The 18,574-nt window shown below is 39.8% G+C and overlaps 1 protein-coding gene across 1 annotated transcript in view; it reads left to right on the forward strand.

Annotated features, from left to right (window-relative positions):
- Positions 1 to 18,574, forward strand: part of cachd1 (cache domain containing 1) — a 90,111-nt gene that overhangs the window by 36,182 nt on the left and 35,355 nt on the right. The window contains exons 3-4 of the mRNA XM_069153165.1: positions 5,027 to 5,175; positions 15,586 to 15,692. Coding sequence (XP_069009266.1) covers positions 5,027 to 5,175; positions 15,586 to 15,692 — 256 coding nt within the window. The remainder of the gene's footprint in view (positions 1 to 5,026; positions 5,176 to 15,585; positions 15,693 to 18,574) is intronic.

Below are 18,574 nucleotides of genomic sequence, written 5' to 3' on the forward strand. Positions count from 1 at the left end.
TACCATTAAGTTAATAATCTAAACTGAACTGTATCTCATTAGTTTTATGACAGTGTGTTAACTTCTAAGAGAAATATTGAAGCACATTAGCTTCAACAGTGCAAATTATACATGATCTGAAAGTACTACACTTCAGCTTATTTATATTTTCAACAAGACTTTAAGCACCTGATGTCGTGGTTTGGTGTGACATGTAGCCAAATTCCAGAAGTTTAATATAAATCAGAAAAATCAAAAAATTACTTGTCACACAAATGCACACACAATTGAGCTTAAAAAAAAAACTGGCTACCTAAGTACTTACCCACAGAGGATTTCCAGTGGTTTATACAGTTCAGTGTGCCACTCTGGCTTTCTGACAGTTACATCTGTCACTCTCAGCCCAGGTGGAGTCTCCTTCACATGGTGACATTTAGGAAATGGAAGTAAAAGGACAACCAGAAATGTTTTTTATTGAAGTCAAATATTAGATTTGGACTGTCCTCTCATTTTTTGAGTTCTCTACTGCTGACATTTTCTGGGCTTACTGCATGTGTTCCTACACTGAGTAGAACAAGTCAAGATAATAACACCATTGATATTTAGACCATGGCAGCTCAGTTCTCTTTGGAGTTTATGATGTTGCCATACGAGTCCAAATTCATGTCAAATTTTTTGTTTTGGCTTGTAAAAATAAATGGGTAGCAAACAATCCACAATCTCAGATTGATATCAGATAATGTTATATGTTATGTAGGTTCAATAATTAATGTAGTTGTGGGTTGGTCTTAGTTCTTTCCACAAGCTAATAATGTCAAATTATGATGTTCTCCTGTAATCTGCATCATGTTTCATATTTTCATTAAAAGACGTTTCCTTAGTTTATCAAATCATGCTGAATAGTTACGTCACCATCTCTACAGTGAACAAAGTCAGCAGTGTAAAAGCGAAGTAAACTTCTGACCGTCATTGGAAGCAACACGTCCGTTTTTCAGATCGGTGCAAATGCAGTAATTCAATAACAAAATAAGTCAATACAGGGAGAAGCAAAACATGCACGGTGCAGTTTCTACACCAGAGTACAAGAAAGCAGAGCAGACTGGTATCGCTCTTCTATGCATTCTTGTATTAACATCATCTCTGCACTCCAAAGTAAGTCTTGGTCGTGCCATAAACTCTGCTGCCAGTGACTGTGGTTCAAGGTTGGCTGGCAAACCTTAAAACTTTCACACTAGACTTCAGAAAGCACCCGTGTTGCTTGGCCCAGTTCTGTGGCTGAAGAAGCCCTACTGGGTGCTGCAAACCCTCCAGACTGGTCCGATGGGTCCGTGTGTTTTGGAGAGTGTGGTTAATCTGCAGAGCACAGGTTGGTTTTGGCTGCTCTGTGGCAGACTGTAACCCTAAGCTTTAACTTGCAGTTAGAAGTTTCTGGTTTCTCTTAAGTCACTCTGTTAAAACTCCAGCCATACTTTCGCTCTTCCTTTCTGTCCCTCCCCCAGCTATGGAAACACTCCCCAGCTGAACACTGGCCCATTTTTCCCTTTTTAATACAAAGTTTACCACAGCTAATTGCCACGCATGGACAGTAGTGTGTGTACAACATTTGTGTGTTTAACTTTAAAGTATGTCCCTGTGTGAGGGCGGACATGTTAGTGTCTTGGTGTGTACGTTCCATGTGGTGGAGTAGCCGTAATTGTGGGCTGTGCCTCAGGTCCCTGTTCAAACCCTAATAGGAATGGCGGCGGGCTGATTAGGTGTACCAGCGGTCAGTGGGTCGCGGTACATTTCCCTGTTCCTGGCTTCAATCACAGCCTTTTTGCAGGCAGCGGTAATTATGGGATGGGAACAAAGGGGGTCCAGTTACTGTGGAAATAAGCCTTTTTCTGTATCCAACAAAGGCTGAGGAGGTGACTCACAATGGCCTCGGAAAGTATTCAGACCACCATTTTTTGTCATTGTTGCCGTTTTCTACCGTTTTAAATCTAAAAATGAAGAAACTTAGTTTGCACGTGTTTAATCACTTTGATGTAGAAGTTGATTGGAACCCACCGATTGATTTCCCTTGATTTTACTCGTGCTTGTTAGTAGCGTGTTATTACCACCAGTAGGTGGCGGTACACCACCTAAAAGCTTTTTGCCAAATGACATGTTACCACCAGGCTCAGATAAAACGTGTGACACTGAGATTAGATGCTTCGTTACAAACAGAAAACATGACTAAAGCCATCAAAAAGTTATTTGTGGAACTTATTAAAAAATTTATTATGGAAATGTGCAGTGAAAACTCTGCTCGGTACAGCTAGTATATAAGTCTACCACAGATATTATCATTAGACAGTGAAGCACCAAGTAGAGGGTCCATCCACAGATCAGCAGTCAAAAGTTTGAATCATAAATTTTATGTTAGAGTTGTAGAGCAAAGATGATATCTAAAGACATGCCTCTCATCAGCTTTGTCCAAGTTGAAGGTTTTTAAAGTTTGATGGTATTTGGTGAGCTTGTTGGGGTGATCTATGAGCAATAGTTCAATAGTTCCCAGTTTTTGCTTGAAATGCCCAACCCTAGTTTATACCCCTGAAAAATAATTGAAGCAGATTATTAACATTTGGTGAACAAAGGCCAACTCCACACAAATACAACCAAAAATATGTGAATAAACTGCTCATAGTAGTTTATACTTCACTGAAGTGCTCTCATTGTCCCGCCATATATACAACCACTGAAACAGCCGTTAAATGTGTCATACAAGCAGGCTTGCTTGGCTCGTCATCAGTTAATACACATGTTTCACTGCTTGATGATAATTTGTTAAGAACAATAGGTCACAGTTTTCACTTGGTATAATAATTGCCCCTGTTCATAAAGGCCATTAAGACATCCTGTCCTATGGTGCTTCCATTGTAGGTATTGAGGGACAAAAATCAAGGTCCTAGATTAGTGTAAAACTATATTCCAAGTTAATATAATGCATCAGCAAATTGATTTAGTCAATTCAAGTAAATATCCTTCTTATCTTTATGTTTTGTCACAAGAAGGACTATAGAATGTGTAAATCTAATTCACGGAGTGTTGGGATGGACTCTAGCCAATATGAACAAGAGGAAAGGTTTCAGCAAGTAAAGATTTTGGTGTTCACTTCAGTAAATGACAATGGTTTTAAGGTTTAGAACCTACCTTTTTAAGTATTGTACAAATATTAGATGAAAAGCCAATCTTAAAGTAATTGGACATGATTAGTACTTTAACAGATGCAGTGGATTATGACAGTTTTCAAATTAACAGGATAATCTAGGACAGATTACACACGTTATATCTCAGATTAAATGGATGCGAGTTCCACACCGTTCTCCATAAAACATTTTCAAGGCATTTTGGCAAACAACAGCAAGAACAGGAGTTCATTATGAAGAGCTGCTGGTGCGTTGGTTATTAATGTCCCCCAGGAGGCTGCTGCAGAGCTGGCTATTAGTTTCACCAAAGATCTGGATCCCCGTTTTGAAAGAGCACTGTGATATGTGTGCTCAACCAGAACGTGGTTCCTCAGAGACAAAGACAAAGTAGAATGTATGCTTGTTCAGGGGGCAGCATGAAGGGCCCCAGTAAACATAGCTGAATTTGCTGTTGTTGCTGCCTTTGTTCAGAAACACCATTTTCTTAATCCTGCTTGCTGGTTTTCACTCTTTTTTTTGTCAAGGTAAATCACACCCGAAAACAGAATTTCTATCTCACCTAGGACATTTTGGGACCTTAAATTAATCTTTTTTTTCTCCTTTTTAATAAAGTGAACACAGAAAACATTTATTGCCCAAAAAGATCTATAGTAAGTAGTATATTTTCCAAGGTAATCATCTCAAGAAATAGCACATAATAAATACACTGCATATGAGTGGTAGAATACAGTGTATTTAAACAAGGGCTGTGTGATGCAGTTGTTCTTCACCACAAATATTTACTCTGCCCCAGCGGCTCCACAGTTTGACTTTCGATTGGCCCGGTGCTGTGTTTTTGGATGGATTTTCATATTAAATGATGAAGAATGTTCCATGTGGGAGTGGAGAGGGTTTGAGCCGCAGACATCCATCATTCTGCTCTGCTTTAACAGTGATGGATTTCACACTTAGTGGAGCCCGCAGTCCAGGCATCTTTGATATTGCTCAGCTTCCTTTGTGAATATTAAGTTGTGTGTGTTTGTACACCCATATATTTAAGGACATTGTTTATTTTAGGTTCTACAGATGCATGCAGGAGGGAGTATGGACACATTTGCCTTGAAGTGTCACTCTAAGTTTACATGGACACATTTAAATATCAGTTTACACCAACACTTCCAACCAGTGTTGACATATTTGCAGTTTTCTGGACAAATTGGGTTGCAAATGGGTGATAAAGTAAGTTCATTTTGTGTCACTCTGAGATCAGCAGTGTTTGCTTTACTTGGCTTTGATATTAGAGAAAATTTAGATTAGGATAGCTTCATAGATGAACTGTATTTACATGCACATATAAACACGACATATTATAACATTTTAGTGAACATTATATAAGATGTTTGTACGTGTCTACATTTGTTTTTGTAAGAGATCCGCAATAATATAGTTTTAATTTGAAATTTCTCTCCAACTGTCTAACTGAGACCATTATAAAGACTTAAATACAACTTCAGCTGTCGTAAAGACATATTTATCTGTGTAATACAAGCAAAAGTAGCCCATCATGTTACAGAACTACATGAATTGATCCCTTCTTTGCTCCAACATTTGGCCTCAGACACATAACACTGATGTGCAACGTTTTACGACTGTATTATACAAAAGAATACTTGTCATTGCTGCTTCTGTTAGAAGTCATCACTAAATGAAAAGCATTATGTGGCCTGTGTAGATGGTATGAGTGATTAAAATAGGAATGTAGCTGTTCCATCAGATATGTGACATGGATGACTGAAAAACGTAGCTGAAATGCTTCAAGCTGTATAAAGGTATGTGATGAATTTAACTGTCTCCATTACTTGTTATCTTATTTCCATGTCTATGTGTCATTTCTGCAGTTGGCCAAGAAGATCCGGGAGAAGTTTAACCGGTACCTGGATGTGGTGAACAGGAACAAACAGGTGGTGGAGGCCTCGTACACGGCCCACCTCACCTCTCCACTCACTGCAATACAGGACTGCTGCTCCATACCAGTGTCTATGATGGAGTGAGTAACTTTTGTCTTTAAAGGTCCCATAAGCCGCACTTTTCATGTATTATATTTATTTGATTTGATTTCCATAAAAAGAAAATGTTGTGGTTTTAAGCACCAAAAAACTCTCTACATAGTTTTACATCTCCCATCTTAAGCTTTTCTCTAGAGCTCTACCATGAACAGGCTGATTTGTGTCTGTGCCTTTAAGGTGCATTGATATTAATGATCCTATCATCTGATTGGCTGAATGTTTTCTGCATGACGCACATTCAGGCCAATCACAGGTTTTATTTGTTATTTTCATTTGCTAGCTCCACAATGCAATGATTGCTTGGCATTTTGTTCCACATAAAAGCCCTAAGGGTGGAAATATGACATGAGTGAGTTTGTGACATCACAAGCTTACAGAAGTCCCAACAGTGAAGTTGCTACATATGGGTTGTGTGAATTTCTCCATGGACTAAGTGTTTTGACACAGTATTATAGCTGCTAAACCTGCTGTATACTAAAGAATAAAAAAAGAAACCTCAATTTATGCAATGTGGGACCTTTTAACACGCATGCAAAATCACACTTTTCTCTCTTTCTTTGTATCATAATGCTTGCACAAAAATCTCTGCAGGAGGTTTCTGACTGAAAACCCACCACCCACTGTTAGCACCTGCACTCAGCTCTCTATACATTGCTTTATGCTCAAACTACATGCACAAATCCCCATTTGTCCGTGTTTAAACATGTTTTGATCATCCTTGGATGACTTATAGCTGTGTGTAAATCCCATCATTTACAGCCATGAGCAGTACTAGCATGCTCTTGATACTTGGCTGCCTTTTTAAACTCTTCCCTCATTTCAGAACCTATTAAAATGTTTGTTGTTGCTTTGCTGCAGTGTACCTCAACAATTATAAGTTTTATGGGACTTGGAGCCCAGGATGGCATAACGATATTGGTGTTTTCATAGGTTATAAAGTTTATTGAAAAGCCGGGATGTGATGGTTGTGTTGGCATACATTTATATTCACTGGATTTTTCATCATGATATTTAAACCTTTTGTAGCATAAAGGCTAATATTATTGACACAAAATTCAGTGTCACGATTATCTTCATTATGCTTCTTATGAATAGAGTGTAAATAGGCCATGGGGCTTTGTGAAAAGGGTGCCCACATGACAATTGTGTCTATTTCTTTTATCAAACTGGGTGTGGGATTGAAAATGTCAGATTTAAGTCCTATGCTGAGAGAGTTTAAAATTGGCCCAGCCTGCAGTGTAGACCCAGCTTTTCAGCCAATCACCGACTGCAGCAGGCGAAAACACAGTTCAAAGCTGAGAGAGAGAGGGGGGGGGGGGGGGGGGGGGGGGGAGAAAGAGGAGAGAAAGAGGAGAGAGAGAGAGCGAGAGAGAGGTGCTTTCAGTTCTAATCTACAGAGCAGCAGCTGCCTCTACCCCTCATCCCTGCTCTCTCCATTTCTGTCTATCTTCCTCCCCTTTATCAGCCGATGCGGCCAGTTACTGGTCTCTGAAGTTTTTTTTTGCACTGCAGACTTCACAGGCTGCAAGGTCACCTGTCTTTGCTCCTGTCATGCAGAGGGCCAGGCTGTCTGGCTCAGGGCCACCGGCCACCTGTAGCTGAATCATGTGCATGACATATTGCACATACATTCAACACTCGTTCACGCACAGACACGCTGTATTTTTGTCCCAACATGTGCCCTGTAAAGCCATCTCTAAAACCCCGGATTTACAGCTTTGAGAGACAGTAGAGGCGAAAAGAAAAAAAAAAAAAAAAGATTCCCGAGGAAAAAGATTATATAAGACCTGGGCATGAGAGATGGAATGATGCAGGAGGAGTCACAAGGGTGGTGGTGGTGGTGGTGGTGGAGGACATACCGAACTGAAGCGGAGTCTGATAGATCCCTGAACTTCAAAGGATCTTCCTCAGGGGAGGCAAAAGGCAAAGAGTTTTCTCGCTTTCATTTTTTGGGTTCATACAGGATCGCGAGATATTTTTAAGGACTGTACTCTAAAGAATTTAGGTCTCCCCTCCTGAGAGTGCTGCATGAGAAAATATCAAAAACAACTTTTCCTTCCCATTAAAATCAGGATCTGATAAGTTGCATGCAAAGCTAGGTTGGGCTCTATTTCTTGGATGTAACAAAATTATTGTTGTTCATGGATAACAGGACAGAACTTCAAACTTGTAGGAATAGTTTGACATTTTAGGAAATGCAGTTACTTGTTTTGACGCAAGGGTGTTTGTCCAAAAATAGTCTGAGTATATAACATCCCACAAATTTGCAACTTGTCTATACACTTAAGTTTTTGTAGTGAATAAAGGAACAGCATATGAAAATGCCTGAGCTTTAGCTATGCTTGTAGTAGATTTTGTTACCTTTGGACAGAGCCAGGCTAGTTGCCCCCCCCCCCCCCCCCCCCCGGTTACCTGGCTTTATGCACGGCTAAGCTAACGGGCTGCTGTCTCCAGCTACATACTAAACAGACATATATAAGAATAGTATCCATCTTCTTATCGAACTCTGCAAGAAAAGGGCAATCAGCTTAACATCAAGCCTTGAAGTGGGTGTTGTATCGTACAGTATCACGTTGGAAAAATTACATCGTGCTTTCCGGCTGGTTGGACGGGAGTTAGCCCGGCATTGTGACTGGACTTCCGCTCCGTGTCGTCCACTTCAGAATGTCCTTCACTGGTCTCGGGCATCAGCTGCTTGTGGGGGTCTCAGTCAGGTCAGCCAGTTTAATGGGGGATCAGGTGATTCACAGCGTGTCCATGTCTGCTAGCCGTCAAGCTGGCAGGCTATCATTTCACAGGGAGGCCACCGAGGGCAGTGCTTAGTGCTCAGTGGTATGCTTTAATCACTACTCTGCATCAACGGCAGGCCGGACCTGAAAATAGCAAGTGTATGTGGCTCGTAGAACCGGTGTGGGTGCACGTCGGTCTGTATGTTTATATTTTTTAACATGCGATCTCCAGGTGCTCATTTCAACAGTTCCTCTGCTATGCACTTGTAAAAGTGAGAAGTGTGCTTGGCAGCAGCCCACATGGCACTCAATAGTCTCTTTTCACCAGTAGATCTTGAAGAGGTAAACTAATAAATGGGCTGTTAAAGGGAAATACTTTTAATATCAACCAGAAAAGTTCTTTTATGAGGGAAACAAACAAATGTCTCACTAAAATAAGAGAAGAGAAAGACAGAAAAAAAGCTAAATGTGGCAAGGTGTGCCTAAAGACGACTGATGCCTTCAGGCATGCCCACATCTCAGCGGCGTGTTAAACATCAGTGCTTCATTTAGTGAACTAGGTGGAAAAAGCTGTGTTTGCACCAAACTTCACGGTAATGCTTCCACTTGGAGCAGAACTATTCGTGATACTTATGCACTTTGACCATTTGCTACTTCAGCTGTAGCTTTAAGAAATACTGTTTTTAACCTGGCTCTTAACTCTGACAGATACGGATCCATCTTCATTGATCAGGATTTGATCTTCCAACACTACAGGCTTGAAATGTACCTTATGTGATTAAGAGGGATTTTGTTTTTATGGAATCAAACATAAATAGTTCATCCAATTTATGCCAACTGCTTCATCAAATTTGGTCCAGAAGATGTGCGTGTGCAAACTCGTTGATCTTTTTTCATTGCTGCTGCATCCATCAAACGTCAATCTTCTGCTTGTGTCCATTTGTTTTCCTAAAAGTTCAACTGTTAGTACAGAATTTCTAGTGCATTAACTGCAGGTGGCTCAGTTAAATGTGTACACACACTGGGTTTCAAGCTCTTTTTTGCAAACACCATACATGACAAAATATATTTGTTTTTAATGTTATTTGGTTGCTGAACACAACTTCAAATGCCCAGATTGACTCCTTGTGATCACAGGAGTGCTTCACAATATGCAGCAATATCATATGAGGGGTGATATTGCAGAAGTTCAATATCTACCCTCATAAATTAAACATAAAGATTAACGGTAGCATAGTGCTAGTGCCTAGCTCGTGTTTCTAAAGAGGAATTCTCACTATCTGAGCTGTTGGCAGAGCTACAGGTCAATTCAAGGGTATATGTTGCACCGGTGAGATGCTGCTCAGTCTTTCGTGCTTCAGATCAAGCTGATCTTCTGGTGTCCTCGTTGCTCAGTCAGCAAGATGATGATATCTGTGTTTGCATATCAGAAGAGGAGATGGCAGGTTGTGAGGGGGTTTGTTTAAGTGACCCCAGCAGGTGTAAATGCTGGGCCACTTTCAGAACTCTGTTAAGCCTCTGTTAATGTCAATTTTCCTCCTCCTTGGCTCTTCTCCTTTTTGTCCTTCTGTCCTTGCTTCCCTTCAACTTTCCCATTTTTTTTAACCTGCTTACATTTATTTCATCTTCGTTTCATCTTCATCTTTTATCCTCCTTCATCTTCACCTTCCTTTCAGCCTTTGGCCCTCCTCCCATCCTTTACTCATATTCAGGGAGGTCACATGGGCTCAACTATATGGCCTCTTTCTATTCCTTTTTTTTTTTTTAACCCATTCAAACTTCAATCATTAGAATTCAGCATCCCAAACACAACCTTCACACTAATAACAATAAAATACATTCAAATATGTAGTCTTTGCTTATTTTCCTCATAAGACTGTACTTTCAAACACATATTAGACATCAAATCAATAGCCTAAATATGCTTTTAGTCAAACAATAATAGTGGGATTTAGACCTCACTTGAGCAAACACACCAATAATTCAGTTAGTAGCATCAGTAGTAGTAGTAGTAGTAGTATCAGTAGCCTACAAATTGAACCAGTAAATACAGAAGTGTCCCCAGTGTTACTCTCCCCCAGCATATCAACGCAGCCATTAAGTGAGATGACTTAAACACCAGTGCTTATTTACAAACTAATATGAGTTATAATGAGTCATACATGTATATTAACCAATACCTCATTCACAATAAAATTAATTTATCCAGTAAAACTGTGCATGTCCAACAAAAAGCCAATTAGTGTGCCAGTAGACTGAAAGTGGGCAGGACTGGTATGACTAGAAGCCAGAACCCCATTTCCTCATCATGGCTGGTCACGATCCAGAACTAAAAACAATAGTGGTAAATTTGTATTCATCATCTCCATTAAAAGCACCACTCTCTCCAAAAAGAAAAACAACCTAAAAACTGATCAACATTAAAGTGTTAGCAGTGGTTGTATGTCATCACTATACGTGTAGGTGCACAGCTATGCAGCGAGCTAAACCGCTGTCTCATTAAATGTTGAAGACAGCAGTTGGCCTTTGAAGTTTTCACTGGAAGCAATAGTGAAGCTGTGAACACGGTGTTGAGAACAAATTAAATTATGCAACAGTGTGTTCACATCGAGATGAGTATCCAGGTTAAGAGACTAATCCTGGTTTTGATCATATTTGGGATATGACATTTCCGTGAAACACGGAGAAATGTGGTTTTGCATTCTGTTATTGTGATAAATACTAGTTACTGAATCATACATGCCTGCTGTGTTCACAAACAAAAAGCTGCAAATTTGAAATAATTAATCTTTCCGGTAATCTGTAACCTTTTTCTACAGACTTAAATCTTCAAAATGATGGAGTATATTTAACTTATTCAATACTGAATGACTAAATTGACTTTCTCCATTGCTCCAAAAGTGAATTTTTTTTTTTTACTGCAGCCATTGTTTCTGCTTCTTGTACATCACGTGTCACTCAGTATTCAGAAACCTGGATAAGATGTGCAGCAGTATCCATGTTTTCAGAAAATATTTTCATGAATTTAAAATAAATCTCAGCTTTATTTTTTAACCTGCTCTGCTAATTTCATTCACCCTGCTATTTTTGTATATCTGCAGGCAACATTGCCCTACATCTATAACATTATTGACTGTCATAAATTGACTATACATCTGTACAGTCTAATACAGTTGGCTGAGCAATTAAACCCTGATTATTTTAGAAAAATATTTACATTTTGTTGTCACTGTGTCAGAAATTTAGGAGGACTTGGAGGGGTACTAATTTGAAAGGTGTTGCCAATATTGTATCCACCACTATTTTCATACCAGTGAGAGACCAGAATATTAAAGACACCTCTCAGTTTAACTTGTTTTTAATTCTGCATATTGATATTACAGTCAGATCTGTCTGGGTAGGGCTGTCATCCAGAGCCAGATACATGAAAGGCCTTCTTCAGGCACTCTCGATTCTCCAGCTAGCATGTTGTCTGCTTTACCACTTCTATCGCTGAGGGATTGCAAACACATTAGAAATTATATTATTCTTGACGTTTGAGTTCACACAACACCAGGCCTCTTCAAGGTAATTGTTCTCACTGGGGTTTCTGAACGGTGTAGGACTACATCCTCTGTGGATATACATGGTTCCTGCAGCTGGGTGCAACTTGATATAAGAGGATTTTATAAACATTGGATGGCGAGAAACTGCTGAAAGCATCGGGTGCTGCCTTATTTAGAAGAGTCTTTCTGTTACTGTCTGTGCTTCAAGGCTCTGGGCTTCCTGTCCGTTCTCTTCGTGTCCTCACAAACATTTATATTTCTAAAATTCAAAGGAACTGGTTTTTTCCCCCTTTGGTTTTTCAAAAATGATGAATCTCGGTTTCATTCTGGGCTAAAAGCAAAGACAAAAATGTCAAAATTCAAAGACTTTTAAAGACCCTCAAATGAAAATCAAGTTTTAACCTGGGTAAATACAATGTGGTGTTTTTAATATGCTACAAGACATATCATGAGTGAAATGAGCTGTCAGTGTCATGATTCAACATTTCCACTTTGAAACTGCATTGCACTGATGAGATCTCAAAGACACAGATTTGGACAGCCAGGGTTTCATACATCACACACCTGGGGAACCAATCACATCAAGTTGCAGGGGCGGGGCTTTCCACGTCAATGAAACCTCCAGCTCGTGTTGCGTGGGTGGAGACAGAGGCCAGGGCTATTTGCATGTTTATAGATCTGTGTGTACTGAATGAAGGCAAAGGTGTCACTTTAAGCCACTTTAAGGCATTTCCTTAAATAAACTTTAAAATAAGTAATTGTTATGAACAAAGATGGATTTAATCAACAGCAGATGAGGGATTTTGACAAATTATAGTCTTTGGGGTTAACTATTTGTTGAATTATCTTCGGATTCACTCCTGATTACTGCAGAACACTCCCCTTTTGGGAGGTATGGTAATCATGCGAGCATTCCTTCCATACATTATTAATATGCATATTCTGTAAGAATAATTGGAAGAATTGTACAGAGCTTTTTGCAACATTTATGGATAATTAGAATTTCTACTATTATTTTTATATTCAGTTATCAAATCCAGCTCGTATATATATATATATACTTTTGTGTCTGTTGAGTCCTGCCTTTTTGTAAACCAGATTTTTGGTGCCCTTATTAAGATGTCTGATCAGACTCGAAGCTCTCTCTCTCTCGCTCTCTCTCTCGCTCTCCCTCGCTCTCTCTGTCTCTCTCCCTCATATGTTTTTTGATGTGAAATTCAAAGCGGCTGCAAATGTATTTTTTATCTAGCACACATTTTGCTGAGCGTCCTGCCCAAGACTTCTATGCAGAGTGTGTTGAAGGAGAATAGTAATGACTTTGGCCTTTTGGGACTCTAAATGAGTGAAGTTCAAATGCAGCCTGCACATCACAGCACCCGTCAATCAAACTGGCCAGGGCCAGGTCTGCAAGCAGAGAGAGCCAAAGAGTGTGTAGCGTGTGCATGTGTTTAGGTGTGCACATGTGTGCCTGTATGTTGCTGAGCCAGAGGGGGCGGGGGGAGTCCAGGAATGGAAGGATCAAAGCTCGCAGGCTTGGTGCAGTGCAGAGCAGCCGGCTCCTCTGCATACCTCCCTCTATTTGTTTTGTGGGTTTTGGAAACCAGGTTTCACCATCAACACACACATTTTAAAATAACACTGCTTATGCTTTTGCTGAACACCAGAATGAAGTACTGAAAAATGATCGGCTACGTCATGCGTGATATTTGTAGGAACACCAGCGTGTTAAAGATGTGCTGATTGTGATACGTGTCTCGTTGTCTTGACACTTCTTTAACACTTTTGGGTGTGTGTATGCTCAAGGACAACACTGCAGCCACATCTTTCATATCACACCAGAGCTCCTTGTGGAGACCAGTTAAAACAGCCAGCCTCGCCAGCCAATGCAAGCGAGGAACAATGACTAACAAGAGTTTTTAATTTGTTCATTTAAAGCTCATTACAGATAACGGAAATACTGCCCATCTTCTTCTTTGTCAGAGCGTTGCCAGAGTGTAACTGACATCAGGGATGTATCCTGAATGCTGACAGTCAGGAATCATCATTGTTTTGTTAAGGGGGAAATAAAATTTCTAATCATACCAGGAGACACATATGTATGTATGTATGCTTGTGCTTTTGTGTAATGGTTTTAAATTACAAAAGCCTTCACTGTCTAAAGCACAAACGTACAGGATGGTTTTCAACCACCAGCAGAAATTCCACCCAATTTTGTGATACATTTGTGTCACTGACATAGTAGTATATATATATAAAAAAAAAAAAAATACTGTAAATTGATGCTCATTTATTTGCCACAGATAATAAAGTATGTCCTGGAATATGTGTAAAATTACTTCCTTCACAGTGATCCATGGATTTATTATGGAGTAAAGTATCTCAAATCAGCTGACCTGAATTTTCCCCATGGTGCTTTGCAGTAAACGCACCTCTAAACATCTCAGACAAAACAGTTTATTGTAACTACAACCATCCGTCCTGCGTACAGAACTTCAAAAGCAGGTCACTATTATTTTTCTTGCATAAACCTTGATTAATCCTTTTTTTTTCTATTGTAACCTGTTGGACTTACAAATCCAAGTCAGAGCTTGAAGCCCCACACTTTGTCCTTAAACTTCTCCTCTGTCTCTGTGTGTCCACTCTGTCTGACTTCCTTAAGGCCTTTCACAGATAAGAGATCAGACAGTATGCATCCTGCAGATGCCCTTACCCACATATGAGTATCTGCCTGTTCTGTTTAATTACATTTCTCTTAATCAGCCTCTCAGTCCGGTTGTGGAGAAAGAACTGTTTCATCAAGTTCTTAAATTCTTCTTTAGTCTTATGAAATGAAGGAACACATGAAAATGCCACACAAGTTTGAGTACAATAGAGAAAGCAAACATTTCCTCTTCGTCAGCCTCCATTGTGTTTGTTTAGAGGTTGGCAATGTAAATGTTTAAAGCAATTATCTTCCATTTTTCGATGAGCCCACCCTTTATTCTCCATCCACTTTCATCTCCTCGTATGCCATATGTTTAAAGTAACCCTAAACTAGGCCGTAGAAGAGCCTCTGCATGTCAGCCAGTGGTCTTTTGGGTCCTGTTTTCTAAAAGAGTTCAATCTGTTCCATGTAATCATGGCTCAATTGTTATTGTATGTAGGAAGACCATGTGAAGAGTCTAGGTTATTTAAATTTGGAATTGTGACCGAGGTTTCATAAGAAACTGATGGACAGCAACGATTTTCAAAAATTATGTAAACTGCTTTGACACATGAGAATAGCTAACTTTTGCAATATCAAAGAAATTCTGATAAATTACATGAAGCCATTTTCAAGGGTGCATTATGGGTAACTTAATCCATGGAATCATTTAAGGAGGGGACTTCACACATGCTGTGTCTCCTCTCAGTTTCTCAGTTTAAACCACCTCAACCGTATCATTGTCCTTTCATGAGAATTCTGTTCAGGAAGGGAACAACCAGAGGCAATATTAGTGTAAAGGTCGCTGTGCACATCAATTGTACAACCTCTGTTGTCTGTCAATTTTTTTTTTTAAATGACAAAGTAGGAATGAGGGAAATAATACAAAGTTTGACATAGAGACAGATGATACAAGTTGGGACAGATGATTTTGAATCATCAAATTACGCTGACAGTCCTTCTTACAATCACATTTATATGTATTCTGGGAATTCGGTATTAGCTTTGTTGAGAGAAAAGCAGAATTCAAGCAGTTTTCCATGGAAAGTATTATTCACCCGCTGTAACTTCGGCTTTAATATGAGGTCTGGGCAACAGATGATATAGTTAGTGATACATTGTAGCTCAAATGAAACAACCGCGGTCTATTAGTTTCAGCAGATGTTTCATGTTATTTCATTAACTTCATGGTTTCACTTTTTTCAAATAATTGTGTAAGTCGTGCAGAGCGCAGTCAATAGCTTTCTAGTTAAAACGTGACCGTTGCTGTAAAGTCAGAGGTATGTGTAAACCTGCGAGTTTGGTTTTACAGGAAATAAAGCAGTGGAGTAGTAAATCTGTTAGTGCTGAGAGAAAAGCCAGCACTGCTGCACCAACAAATGAGTTGGACACGCTCTGTAAATTCTCAAATCTTGCCTGTTTGTGTGTTTTTAGGTTTGATGGTAACTTCAATACCAACGTCTCCAAGACCATCTGCTGTGACAGACTTTCCCCCACCGTCAACAGCCGAGCGTTCAACCCCGGACGAGACCTCAACTCAGGTTTGATACCCACGCACACACAAAGACCACTCCAGATGAAGGGACAATTATTAGCTCGCATAGAAACTGATCAGGTTCATGAAATTCAACATGGATGCACAGTTTGCCGACGATAATTTATCAACTGTTTCCACGGCAACCAGATTTTAGTTAAGAATTTGTGTTATCTATTCTATCCTCCAGCTTCTGAAATGTAAAAAAAAAAAAATATAGAGGACTGATTGATCCGAGATTAAAATAATAATCCAATGAAATGTTTTCATGGTCTTCCTCACTCTCACTTTCTTCAATTTTACGTTCCGCCTCTTGATTTTTTTCAGCCTTTGATTTTTAAAAAGCTTTATTTTATAGCCTGAGATCAAATGCACTCAGTTTGACTTTGAACTCTTGTCTGCAATTGTGTTTAGGTTGTATGTTTTTATCATCCTTTTGTTAAGAGCTTTTTGGTTCTTTGATTCTCCTCTCACTTTACCTCAAATGGAAATCCTCCAATCATCATGGCATCATCTTACAAAAACTGTGCATATTCATATGTAACTGTACATGTGCTATGTACAACCACAACATCCTGCTTGCAAATCATGCGAGTAAAAGCCATGGAAAACAGTGTGATGGTTCCAGATTGCATAAGCACATTGCAGAGTATTACCATGTAAAAGCCACATGTGTCTGCACCGCACATGCCAGTCTGCATTTGATTAAGAAGAAAATGGACCAATTTGACTGAAGCCAGGCAAAGGCCAACTTTCCCCCGCTCGTCTTTCTGTTCTGCTGCCATTGCTCGGTTAGTGGTGTGCTCCTCCCGCTTCCAGAGGAGAAATATCAAACCGTACATGCATATGTGACACACACAGGGTGTACTTCCCGAAATAATGAAGCCCTTTCCTTATGTCTCTCAATTTTCCAGTTTCAGTCCCACGTTTATTGTAAAATCACTGCCAGTTCCCTTGAGAAATGTGTGTTTGCATATTTCTGGGAATTTTACCAATCCAAGTTTGATGTTGGGATTGTGAACGTTTTAAAAATCCATATAAAAATGGTCGAAGAATGTAGAAGAATGTTAGTGAATTTGCCAACACTGCATGCGATTTATCAATTATCATAACTGTTTTTACAAGGATAAGTCAGGTAAGAATGCAGCTTAAAACTCCACTAATATGTTTCCTACTTTGTTTCCCCATAAATGCTTACTGATTTACAGAAAGTTCTCAAACTTACGTCACCAAAATGAGTCTATTTTCTAATATATTACCAGTGCTATATGGCATAGTAGGAAGCAGGCAGTTTAACCTATCTTGACTAAATTCAAGGCAAAAAAAAGTTACACAAACAGACTCAACTTCCTGCATAACTTGCGTCCTGCAATGTGTTGACGAGCTACAAAAATTGGTTGCAAAACTTAGCTCAGGTTTTGAGAACAATTTGTTTTTGGTGCAATAAAAAAACAAAATAAAAAAAAAGCCTGAAACAAACAAACTGCAAAACATTAAAGGGATTACTTAAAGGCATCAGATTTGAAGTACACTGAACATTACTCTTCCACTGCACCGTAGATATTGCCCACTCGGTGAAACCGCCATCATCATTTGCTCTTCCTTTGTCATCCCACCGTTGCCCCCACCTCAATTTTGTTCCCAGATATCCCTTCTCTGCACACCATTCATAATGACTGCCATTCATAACAGGTCACCATCGGCAGGGTTTTATTTTTCCCTACAAGCCAGTCACGGCCAGTTCAAGTTACCTCCCCTCCCCTGCCTCCCCTCTCCTCTCTCCGTCCCTCACACTCAGCCCTCCTTGACCCCCACACTCCCTGTGTATTCATTCTCTCCCATTTGTCTCAGCCCAGTCTAAACAAGCAGCTATAGGGGGGGAGGGAGAGGGTGATGAATGATGGGAGGGGTGAGAGTAATGGAGTAATTGTATCAAGACTGCATTGTATTTCTTCCATCTTCTCTCCTCTCATCTTCCATTTTACTCTTTTTGGGAGGAAGTGGAAGATGGTGTATGTGGGAGGCATCGGTACTGAGGTGGGAGAGAAGAGACGGGTAGATGAGAGATGACTGAGGTGGAGTGCTGTTTGATTACAGCTCTGGTTTGACTCATCTTCTCTCCTCTGTCTAGTTTTTTTCTTTCTTTCGAAGCAATTTCAGCTGTTTCACTGACTTGGAGATGCCTCCCATTTGCGATATTCTTCCACGAATTTCCTCTCCATCGGCCCCTCTTTTTTTCATCAACTTGAACTCCAATTTAAGTCCCGAGTGCCACTGAACACTTTGGCTCACATTCACCATGCCATGCTGCATGGCTGTGTCTGACAAGCTGGGAAACCAAACAACCAGAATTCCAGAAATGAGTGTAAATACAAACTAGTTTTTTTTTTTTTTATCCACACAGCAAGGTCTTCACATAATGCTCGCATAACTTCAACTGAACCTAATTATGGCAAGTGGAGCCAGATTTTCACTTTGAAACCCATGTGATGATGAGAGTGAAGATGTAGAGCTGTTCACAGGATACAGAAGCTCTCTATTATCAAGGTGCTGCAGCTCCACGATTGTTCAGTCAGTTGCTCAATCAGTCTGTTGTTCTGCAGTTCAATTTTTCACGAACATTCATGGCCCCCAATGACTTTGATGAAGCTCCGAATTTCCATAAAGCATATCCAGCAGGTCAAGATGTTCACTTCCTGTGAAATATCTCCACATCTCCCACATGCAAAATGTCCCTGTAAAAACACCAGAATAATGGTAGTGACATGTGTTTGGAACCTACATGAGGTTGATATTTGTGGTTGTGTTGGTTGGATCACCATAAAATTCAGCCGACACAATCATGCCCTCCTTAGGATAAATTGTAACCACTTTGATTATCACCTAACT

This window comes from Embiotoca jacksoni, unplaced genomic scaffold (assembly GCF_022577435.1).
Source record: "Embiotoca jacksoni isolate LCO1_2020_lvr unplaced genomic scaffold, fEmbJac1.0.p SCAF_19, whole genome shotgun sequence".
Lineage (NCBI taxonomy): Eukaryota > Metazoa > Chordata > Actinopteri > Embiotocidae > Embiotoca > Embiotoca jacksoni.